At 37.9% G+C, this 11,702-nt stretch overlaps 1 protein-coding gene across 2 annotated transcripts; it reads left to right on the top strand.

Moving 5' to 3' along the window:
• Positions 1-2,220: 2,220 nt before the first annotated feature.
• LOC105038820 (protein LAZY 1) lies at positions 2,221-10,252 on the top strand. Of its 2 annotated transcripts, none has more exons than XM_073261137.1 (5): positions 2,221-2,374; positions 2,521-2,587; positions 2,740-3,503; positions 7,451-7,727; positions 9,955-10,252. In XM_073261137.1, coding segments are annotated over exons 1-5 (1,116 nt in total). In that variant the 5' UTR covers positions 2,221-2,368; the 3' UTR covers positions 9,957-10,252. The 2 variants fall into 2 exon arrangements, with proteins under 2 accessions (XP_073117238.1, XP_010913028.2); XM_010914726.4 differs by lacking the exon at positions 9,955-10,252 and adding an exon at positions 8,594-8,900 and having other exon boundaries at positions 2,230-2,374.
• Positions 10,253-11,702: the final 1,450 nt, after the last annotated feature.

The raw sequence follows: 11,702 nt of genomic DNA, 5'->3' as shown, positions 1-11,702 counted from the left end.
GTTGATAGCATGGGCAAACAAATGTAAATGGAATATCCAAGAAGAGCATGGGCCTCTGTTGCCCCACAAAATAGGGTCAATGACTCAAGGCTACATGGAGCCCAAGTGATCTCTTATGACATGTTATGCCTGTTATTCTTATCTGGTAGTCCAACTATAGGCACAATCAAACCACCTCTACAGTCATCCAATGGGCAAATTGGTGAGTCTGGATCTATGCATGAACCAAAGATCTCAATAAGGTGCATGCGTGATACATGGAACTGCACTGGTAGACTAGCTTTGAGATTTTGATCAAAGGCAGTACCAAGGGTCCAATTGATCAAAATTTGGTTAATCTGATCTATCACATCACATGATGCTAATCTTATGATCATAAGTTACATTGGAGAACAACATTACGAAGTACCCTAAGATAGCAAGCGAGATAAAAATCCTTCCATGTAGTAGCTCATCTATTTACAATTTTATCCTTCCATTTTAACTACTGACTCATGTAAATCCTTGAGAAAATAATCATGATGCATAGACAAATTAACCAGGCACCAAAGAAACTCTTTCTCTAAACATATTTGCAAAAACCATAAATATACTATATACTTATTTTATATAGAAGATTATTTATTATCAGAACACTTTGGACAAATCACAGGTGGATTTATTTTGTCTAGTCAATCTTTGCTCGAATAAGTTATTTTCTCCATATAGGTAATGAATTTCTTGTTGTCTATCTCACATTACCTCAGTACAAATATTGTACACCCAATAAGACATTGTATACAAACTCATATGTTGGTTCAATGTAACTCTGCTCATGTTAGTTCGCACATAGACTCGTCAATCAGAGAGCATATAGGGGCTATCACATGAAGAGAACATTGTTAATCTTGACAATATAGTTCCATTAGAGGTATTCTCAAACTAGCTAGTCAGTTTGATGGATCACTACCAGGTGTTACTATGGAGTCTTTACTCCCAAAATTATGAAAGAGTTGCCACCATCTTATGGTGATTATCCACCATCAACAGCCATATAAATAAAGTCTCTTAACCTCATTCTTAGCCATGACAAATCAAGGAATAAGAAAGCAGAGTCAGTTCTTTGGTCAACCAATCAATAGTCTATCCTACATTGTTCCTATAGATCATAGATGTCTAATACCAAATAAACATCATGTGCCATCATAATTTACCAAAAAATACATACACGAATAAGATAGATGAGTTTTATTTAAACCCCAAAATAATATATCTCATCTGATGGCATACTAAACTGGACACATAGCTGCTCCAGGAAAACAATGCTGCTTGTATATCCAAGATCCACATAAAGAAGCTTCAACTGAGTGCCCGTGGTGTTGCATGTAAGATATAAGGTCTACTAGCTGAGTCAAGCTATGCTCCATGGCTGGGTAATGCAATAAAATACCTATGGCGTTCGGCAACCATGCGTACAATCAAGCACCATTCTTCTCCAAGGTGATTTGATTATCTGCATTTGAAAGTTAGAATCATCTTTGACATGTACATTATCCATTGGGCACATAGATGAAGTCAAGGCATATGCCATTGCAACCTCTGCTGCTCTAAATGCAAAATCCAAACTTTGATCAGTTACTATAATCATAATTTCTCAGAAGAAAGGATTAGCTACTGTACTTATTACTATATATATTTATGTCCAGGTAACTCCTTTGAGCAAACCAAAATGTAGTGTCCCTATTAAACCATGCAACTTAACGAATCGTCAAAAGTCATAACATGCAAGTCAACTACATGCAAATGCTACAAACACCAACTACTACTTAATTAATTAATGAAGCTACAAAGGGCATAGATTTTAATGTTCTTACCAAGCAACTCCAACGTCATTACATTACAAAACCACAACTATGGACTCAAAGGAGTATCTCCCCAAAGTTGAAAGATTCTTCACTTTTAGGCATGTTTGAAGTTGAAAACTCAAAAAGACTTGCATGTCACCATGACCTACCTTATAATATAATTCATCTTGCCTATCCTTACCATTCTTGGCCCATGCCCACCATGCACGCACACGTGTACAATGTAGGGCCACAATGCATGCCGGGACACATTTTGCACCGCCCTGTCCCCCTTCAACATGGAAGGCACAACCACCCCTCCAATTTGGACACATGATTGGATCTTTAGCCAGGTCTAAACCCCCGTCTTTGTATCCTTCTCTACGTTTCCCTCTACCCACCCTCCTTCAAACACCTCTTCTCTCTCAATCCCTTCTCCCACTTCCACTTCCCTTCTCCACTTTATTATTTCTCCCACCCCTGTCCATCTAACATTCTCTTCACTCTCTAGCTCTCATTCTCTCCTGGATTGAAGTCTCTCAAAGATGAAGGTTAGCTCTTTTAATGCCACTTCCACCAAGTTCCCTCCCTCTTCCTCTCCCTCCCTCATTATTTTTTTAGTTGGTACTCTTTTACTTAGGTTTTGATGTAAAGCTAAGCGATGATTAATTTTTGGTACAAAATACTACCATGTTAGCTGCTGAGTTGGTTGCACCGCAAGTTCCGGCAGAACAGCGGCGATGTGTTCAAAGACTTCCCGGGCGGTACGCAGACTATCCTCCCTCTCTTTACCGTTTAGTTGTCTTGCTGGAGCTTCAGCGATCCAAAAATGTACCCTCGGGTACATCGTACAGCACGCGCGCGCGTGCAGTTATTCATATCGGGGTTTGCTAATTTGGGCCGGCGTGGATCCTAGGCGGCACGTGCAACTGCCTCTCCGGGGGGCCGTCGCTGGAGGAGGAGCACCTCCGCCGCCGCCGCCACCTCAACGCTGTCCCGTCGCGGAGCCTCCGCCTCCCGGCGGCGGCGGAGTTCGTCCAAGACGGCGGTACCGGCGGCGGAGGAGGAGGGGATGCGACGATGGAGGAGCTCTTCGGTGGTCTTCTCGCCATCGGGACCCTAGGGATTGGAGCGGGGCCGATCGACGAGGAGGAGGCGACGGCGGAGGAGGAGGGGGCGGTGACGCCTGCGTTCGGGGCGGCGGCGATTGTGGAGGCGATCGCGGAGAAACGGGCGGAGGCGACGACGGAGACGGATCTGATGGTCGTGAACGCAGAGCTGGAAAAGGTCCTGGCGGTGGAAGCGGAGAAGGCCGCCGCCGCGGCGGCCGCCGGCGACCGCCTCTCCTCCGCCCGGCCCAGCCATGTTAGTGCCGGATCGGCGGCGTGTCCCCTCCAAGGATTCCTCTTCGGATCTCCGATCGAGATCGCAGAGACGACGCCGGCAACCGGCGGGCGGAAGGAGAGGAGGGCCTCGCTGGGGGAGCTGTTTATGAGGAGCCGGATCGCGGAGGAGGGTGGCGGGAAGAGGGAGGAGGCGACGGTGGCCGGAGGCGCCGCCTGCGATGGGGAAGGGAGATCGACGGCGGGTATGCACCTGATGAAGAAGCTGAAGCGTCGGGGATCTCGAGTCTCTGGCGGTGGTCCAGGAGAGACGTCGGCGGAGACCAAGTTCCAAAAGGTGAGGATCGTGTGCATCACTACCGTCCATCTTATAGACCCTTGCGTTTGGGCCAAAAAAAATAAATCTTTTTTCTCCGATTGTTGGCTGTTTCAACAAACAGCAGACAGCATTTTCGGCGTATATATTGCTCGACACGTGCCAGACAGTGCTTCTAATTACCTTCCTTGACGTGCCGTGATTCAATGATTTTGTGAAAGGCTGTCCGCTGTATTATTTGTAACAGCCTAATTAGATTATATTGTTTGGATATTTTATTCTATATATTAAAAATGCTAAGCATTGATGCAAATGCATTAGGTAAATTTAAGGATAATTAAATTAAAGAAAGTGTGTGGGTTGGTGTTTGCCCTAAGGAAGAAGATTGATTGTATCTTTCAAAAATGGTGATATCTTATAAGAGAAAAGAGAATGCCCGTTGCTTTTGATTTAATGAAAATCATCTATTTACAAATGGTTAAATTAAAAAAAACTGATATATGAATTAAATTTTGGAAATGGGTTTTGAGTAATTTTAGTTACACTTTTACACACATAAAGCCACATCAATAATACCCAAAAAAAAAAAAAAGAAAAAAACTTGTTGCAATTACCATAGATGTTGAAATTAGAATTTGTTTGAATTAAATATTTGAGATGAATTTTAGACCCTAGTCCGTTACAAGACAAAGTATGGATTTGAGTTGGGTATTGATTTTACTTGCTTTGGAGTTATGTAAAATTATCAAACCTCTTGACACACTTGTCTCAAATTTTCTCAATTTTTTGGATACAAGATGCCCAAAAGTATTTACAGCAGGATAGCAATCATATGACTTTTTGTTTCTTATGATAATTATCTAACAATATATGTGGTGAGAAATCATAGCCTTAGAATTTGTGGCTAGAGAAGTATTAATGTTCATTGCATCTTTTAATAGGGTAAAGAAATTATCCACAGATAATTATTTTTGAATTGAACTAACCTCCAAAATTTGTTTCATAGCATGTGGCCTTCTATATCATGTGGTCATATGGTTTAGAGTCTAGCGAGCATGTTTTATCATATATATATATATATATATATATAAACTAGTGAAACATCAATCAATATTCTTTTGTTATTAACCTTGGAACTGGATAGAAAGGATTTGATCTACCCTATGCATAAGATAGTTGAAACCGAGTCCAGCCCAAGGTAGCTCCATAAGCCACCATTTATTTTTCCTTTTATGAGACATCAATATTTTCTGCCTTTCTTCAAAAGAGCCTAACTACAACATGCTATGAGCTGCAAGTGGATAAGATCTAGCATAGTTGTTGCATAACTTGCTTAGCTTCAAGTCTATATTTTTAGAAACAATCCAAGATCTTTGAAGTAATTGCCACTGGATTTTATTGTATCCATTCAACTCCACCTGATGTTCAATTCTGCAAGATCCATGCCTAACTTAGGTCAAGTCAAGCCTCTTCTAATTTACACTAGAACAAATGTAAAACATATCGTGCTGGATTTATCTAACACATTTTCCAATATTTTGAGATTAATTATTATTACTTTATAATTATTGGAGTTAAATACTTGTATAAAACAGCTATTTAAGACTCAAATAAGAATCTCTTTCCCAATAGAGACAGCAGCCAATGGGCTATGGCTAGTTTGCCTAGCTAGCATACTTATCCATGCCTTATTAGCTGATAGATATCTTAAACATAGCATAGCCATAATAATTCAAAGATACTGAAGATGATGATCTAGCACCTCCCAGTAGAAGAAAAAACAGAAGCCACTTGAACTATTCCCTATTTGGCGCGTGAAGCATCCATCAATGCCTTTCATGTCTATAGTTTTTTTTTTTTTTTTTAAATGTTATCTTACTATTTAGGAGGGGTCATCGCTTTGATAAAAGCTAGGGTAACAAGGGTAATGTCCCACTTTTTATGTTGCTATTTATCAAGGTCTCAAATACTACATTATCTTGTTATATCCCTAATCAAGATAAATTATATAACTATTCAATTTTTTGATGTTAAAATAATAGACAATATAGTAGCAATTATAATAGTATTATAATAAAAAATATTTTATATTTTTATTTTTATTAATAAAATAATATATTTTTGGAGAATATTTTTGAAAAAAAAATTAAAAAAGTTGAAATTTAAAATTTTGAAGAAACTGCGGATAAAAATAATTGTTATTATTTATATTATAACATCCTAATATAATGAAAAATAACGACAAATAATGAGAAATAATGATTGTTACATTTTTTTTTCGTATTCTTTGCTTTAATTGTATGATGGGGAAAAAAGGGTGAAAAGTTTTCCTGAAGTTGTACTAGTTGTAGTCGGACGATGACAAGTTTCACTCTTTCTTTCTCGTCCATATCTTTTAGAGGTCATTTGCATCCCATAGTTGAAGTGCCGTGGGCTTGCTGTACTTGTGGTTCCTTGCATTGTTGGTCTTTTGTCCTACACTTTATTAATTATGGTGGCACGGAAAACATCACATATCATAAGATTCCAGACACACGGCCCAATCTCCGCCGTGTGATTAGTGGACTCAACCACTCAAATGTCTAATCATGTCTGCCCAAAGGATCATCCACGCAACAATTCGTGCACCTTGATTGATTGATGGTGAGGTGAAAGGTGGCTTTATCATCTGACCTAATACCGAACACACCGCTCGATCATTGCATGGAAAATTTTCTCTTAATGCAAGTCATGTTGGCAAACTTTGTTTTATTTGGGGATGGATTTAAAAATATTATTGGTTAGAACTATCTTATCACCATAATTTTTTACCATCTAATAAAAAAGTCATCATATCATTCAAAAAATATAAATTTTTTTATTCAAAATAACAAAGATTATCGACTAGGTAACTATGATTAATAATATTTTTTTAATTCAATATTTTTAATTAAATTTAATTAATTATATATATTTTTTAATAATAAATAATATGATAATTTTTTATTAGATGATCTAAAATTCATATGATAGAATAATTTAACTAATAATTTCTTATGATCAAAACTATCTTCTCGATCGTAGACATCCAAACTGTTATTGTCAATTTAAATGCCAGATTGTAATCTGGTTCGGCCAAGCCAAATATAAGATATGTAAAAAAATTATTAATTTGAATCCTATATTTTACTAAACAATTCAAAAATTTAAATCAAAACTTTTTTTTTTTTAACCAATGACCTATCCCGATCTACAATGAATTTAATCAAATTAAATAGATTAAACCACGAAAGCATTTCTGCCCTTAGGTTTTACAAGACTAACGCAGATGATAGATCCAAATCTAATAGGCAGCCTTGTTCCTTGAGAAGAGCAGACTGTCTCTCAGACAACCTAGATATGTACCTAAATTGTGGAAGCAACTGTTATCTCGTGATCGACATGGTTAATAGATTAGATGCGCATGGTGGGTAACAAAGATACGGATGATCTAAAGCTCCAACCTGCTTTCCTTTGGTTTCTCTATGGTCTTTTGTCATGTTGGTGTTGTCCTCAATCAGGCCCATTTCATGTTTTTCACCATGTAGCTTAAGTCTGAGCCCAGCCTGAACATATCCAGGCTTTCTAGATTTCAGGCCCAATTAGACTTAAAAATCTGAGTCACCACTGGTTTCACTTAAATGTTTACAGCCCTAATTGTGGTTTCACTTGATGCTAACAAAGACACTAACCAGCTTCAACTTAGTAGATGAAGTTATCCCAAAGAAATTAAAAGAAGTGCACCTTCTAAGCCATTCTACAATCATGTTTACCTTCTAATCCATCCTATAAGTCTCAAAGAAGGAACTGATCTAATGGTTTATCAATGTAATATGGTTTTTAAGACAGCTTCTTGTAGCTATATATCATAAGCCATACTTTGCTTCTCTCTCAAATTCTAAAGAAGATTTCACAGCTCAGTCTCATGAATTAAGCTTTTCATGTCACAGATCCTGCAAATCTTCCATCGAAAAGTTCATCCTGAGAACACTGCTGCAGCTAAGAAACCTGCATGGCCAGGCAAGAAAAATGGCAGTGACTGCATGCATCGAGGTGGGGGTAATGACTTTAATGGTACTAGGGGCGCTGCGATGACTGCTGCCAAGGGTGCTTGCAGAAAGGAAGGCATTCCCAAATCCAAGTTTTGCTCTAATTCCTCGTCTCTTGTGCTCTGTGGAAGCGACTCTAATGGCAACCGTGAGCACTGGATCAAGACCGATGCAGACTGTAAGTGAGCCTTCATAGCATGATCAAAATGCATGACATAGTACTGAGAACTGGTCCAACATTTTGATCCCAAATGATTACTTATGATATAGCTGGCCATAGGTTTAGCACTTCAGTGTCCACTCAACTGTGACGCTAGGCCATGTAGACTGAAATAATGAACTAGTTCTTCTTGTTATCACTAGTTTATTATCTTACCATGCACAAATTGCCTTCATTTCATTATTTGCTTCACATTGCACATAATTATTCACACTAGATATTTAGGTGCATTGCACCTATAGACATTGATGACCACACCATCTAGGACTCAACCACATGCTAAAGAATTCTTCGGCTGAGATTACAGGCATATACTAAGTGTCATCCTGTAACTCATCATCTATTTGTAACCCTGTTGTGCCTGAATAAATCTTATAAAAGAACCATTTCATTTGGGCAGAACCATGATCTTTTCAGAGGTAGGCCTTTTTTTCTTTTTCTCTCTTTACTTGCATGCTGTCTCTTGATTTAAAATGATCGAAAATGATGATTGATATGTTACTTTGAATTTAAAATCTTATTCTTGAGAACAACTTTTAATATCTCTCTTAAGACTGATTGCCTACCAATTTGATAAGTCCAAGAGTTTTGCTTGATTAAGTGAGTTCATATATCAATAATTTGAGTTTTCTCTGGCCTGCAAATCAAACAGTAATTAAGAGGAATTATTTTTTCATAGGTAAACCATGAGTAAATGATGGATATTTTTGTCAGCAACACATTTCATGAAAAATATCAGTAACATTACTTTCTGGCTTGGCATTCTGTTTGAGAGACTACTGATGTATGTCTTATATGTTCTGCTCTTTGACCCTCCGCTGTAGATCTGGTGTTGGAGCTGTAACAAGGAGAGGAGGCACCTACAAGTTTGGATTCTAAATCGGGAAGAACGGATATCTGTAAATAATTAGAAAAAGACCTACCTATCTACTTGAAAACTGAGTGGTATATGTGAATCAATGTGTGGTTTTATTGTTCCTAGAGTGCTTGGCAAAGAATAAATTTGAAAGTTTATTTGCTGAACTCTGGCATGACTAGTAAAAAACCAATCATGGTCTGCGTTCAAAGTTGCTTGTATAAAACCCCCTATGCACTCTTTTTTCAGTAGAGAGTGAGATATAGCTTCTATTATTTGCACCTGCTATGTACTGTGTATTTGATGGAAATAAGTAACATACTAATAAGTTAAATATTAATAAAGGAATGTAAATATCAAAAATCAAATGGATTGAGCTGTCTAATATGCTGTCTACCAATTTCCTTTTTAAGCTTAGTATAAAACTAGTCATTCATTTCCTCTTTCTCTCTCTGCAAAGGAAGGGAAGATCCACCTGGTGGAATTACCTAAACTTTTGTTCTAAAACCAAAAAGACTATGTCCCACGAAGTGGATTTGTTGTTCCAGAAAATGTGTTGTACCATAGATCCTTCGATAGAACCAACCTTAGATGTGACGACACGGCCCAACAAACCATTCATGAAACTCATGCAGGAGCATACGATGGTCACATTAATGGACATGCACTACCTAAGAGAACTTCTTAGATTAGGGTATTATTGGCTGGCTTACTATGGGGAAGGGGAGAAGAATAGCATAGAGTTTGTGCGTAGGTGTAAGGAGTGTCATACTCATGGGGATTTCATCCATGCCTCTCCAACAATCACTATTTTGTTACCACTACTACAAACTACTTCACTAAGTAGGTTGAAGCAATATCCATGGCCTTAATCGATTGGAAAGGCGTGCGATACTTCATCTACACTCATCTTCTTTATTGAATCAATCTTCCTAAGTCTAACCAAGGTCTAGATACATGTGGAAAAATCTCTCAGGTTTCAACTTGAAACTTGACTGTTGGAGAGAGGGTTGTGATTTTATTGCCTAGTTCATGCTCAATTTGGATCTTTTAGCCTATAAACATTGTCATAACATGAGGGAAACACTTGCAGTTGTAAATTTTTGCTATCTTATATCTTGATAAGAAATTAAATTTAATGCTTGAGTCTCATATGCACCTTTTAGATTATAAACTTGTGATAAAACTTGAAGGTCTTGTCAAGTTGTTGATATAACAACATAGAATTAGACTTGTTTTTGTGATGATGAATGGAATATAATGCAAAAGGGTCAATGCTCGTAAAGTATCAACTAGTTCAATAACTGAATCTTCTTTCTTCATGTGCAGAAGCATTACAGGTTCATCATGCTGGTCACACGACCAAACAAACCGACACTAGAATGTAAATGAGTTGGTAATCCTTGTGCTCTTTGTTAGTGTCTTGAACCACCCCTACCTAGATTATACAGTCTTTTTCGCTGTCAAATTGTATCAAGAGTTGGCAAACCAAGCACCTGCTCCACTCATAGTACAGCCAATCAGCAAACAGGAAACCAAGGAAGCCCTGTGGACTCTTCGAGCATGTTGATAGGCTGGTTAAGACAAAAGGTTTGTAATAGCCCCTACAATCGAGCTCGACTCTAATTACATTGTTCTCAATAGCAAGCTTATGTATCTAGTCACGATTGAATTGGCTGGAAGTGATGAGGAGGTTTTAATTCAAGGATTGGGAGGGTAGGGAGAAGGATGGAATGCCACATGAATAAGGGGGTGGATTTAGAGAACTGCGGAGCACTAAAACTAAGGAAGAAATTATAATCAACGAACTTCACTGCTCATCAGATGAGTGACTCCATCTTACTCTCTTTTCTTTTCTGTTCTTTTACTTTTTTTTTTTTTTTTTTTTTTTTTTTTTTGAGAGAGAGAGAGAGAGAGATCAGAAGAGACTAATTTTCACCTTTTCCATTCCATACCCATCCTATCTGGCAAATGATGCTACCATGTGCCTTAAATGAGCAACAGCTTAAAGCTATATTCTTAGAGGACTGGTGAGCAATCCCTAAAAATGTTGATCACTCTGGGTTACCGGCCATATCAACTGCTTGTAGATATTGATGACTGTATGTACTGTTGGAGGGATTTTCTTTTAAAATTCCCCATTATAGATATGCATGGAGATCTCTCTGCTGCAGTTCTTGCTTGTTTATGTTAGCCATTTGAAAATGTATATGAGAATTAATTGTTCTCGGAATTATGGAAATAGGAATTGCGTTTGTTTTCAGTTCAGGATTGTGGGATAACCAATATTTCAGCGGCGGTATCCTGTTTCAAAATGACAGAAAGGAATTGTAGAGATGATGAGGCCAGCTGGTTGTATTGGTCTAAGAGCAGTTTCTCCTCCTTGAGGAATCCCAATTATTCCAATTTTCAGTAGTGAAAGTAAAAGGAAATTTTTTTTTTTTTAAAGAAAAAAGAAGAATACAACAAACAGCAATATGACTGTTCACCTTCTTCCACCACTATTTTAGCTCACTTTTTGGTTTTTTGGTGTTTTCTTTCCTCAGATATTGAGAGGTCCTACAATACTAAACTATGATGAGAACAGTAGAGAGTTTTCTGCAAAACCAAATGATTGTATCCAGAAGTGCAGCAACTGATATCGCAATAGTTTTTTCCATGGTCATCGCATCAGCCAAAATGTAAGAAAATAATAATTTAAATTCAGATATGGAAATACTAAATACTTTGTAGTTATATGACTTAGGTTGCATCAACTGGCCATAGAAGCATTTTCCTTCATCCTAGCTGCAGTATGTAGTTTCGCCATCAAACTCATCAATGAGTATGGCATGTGTTTTCTATTGTACAGTGGAAACAAACATTTCTTTCACTGTTAACATGATCCTTGAATACATATAAATCTTGTCATTCCTGCTGTTCGGGCCACTGCCATCAAGCGAATCAAAAGGCTACTTAATTTGACATAACCACAATAAGACTTTGTAGAATCAAAAGGTGGCAAAGATGAAGAAAAATGTATGATCCAAACAAGAGGAGGAAAAAAAGTGTTTACACAGCAGTCAGCTACATCGAAA

The sequence above is a fragment of the Elaeis guineensis genome, chromosome 1 (genome assembly GCF_000442705.2).
Source record: "Elaeis guineensis isolate ETL-2024a chromosome 1, EG11, whole genome shotgun sequence".
Lineage (NCBI taxonomy): Eukaryota > Viridiplantae > Streptophyta > Magnoliopsida > Arecales > Arecaceae > Elaeis > Elaeis guineensis.
This window is presented reverse-complemented; position numbering and strand designations above follow the sequence as displayed.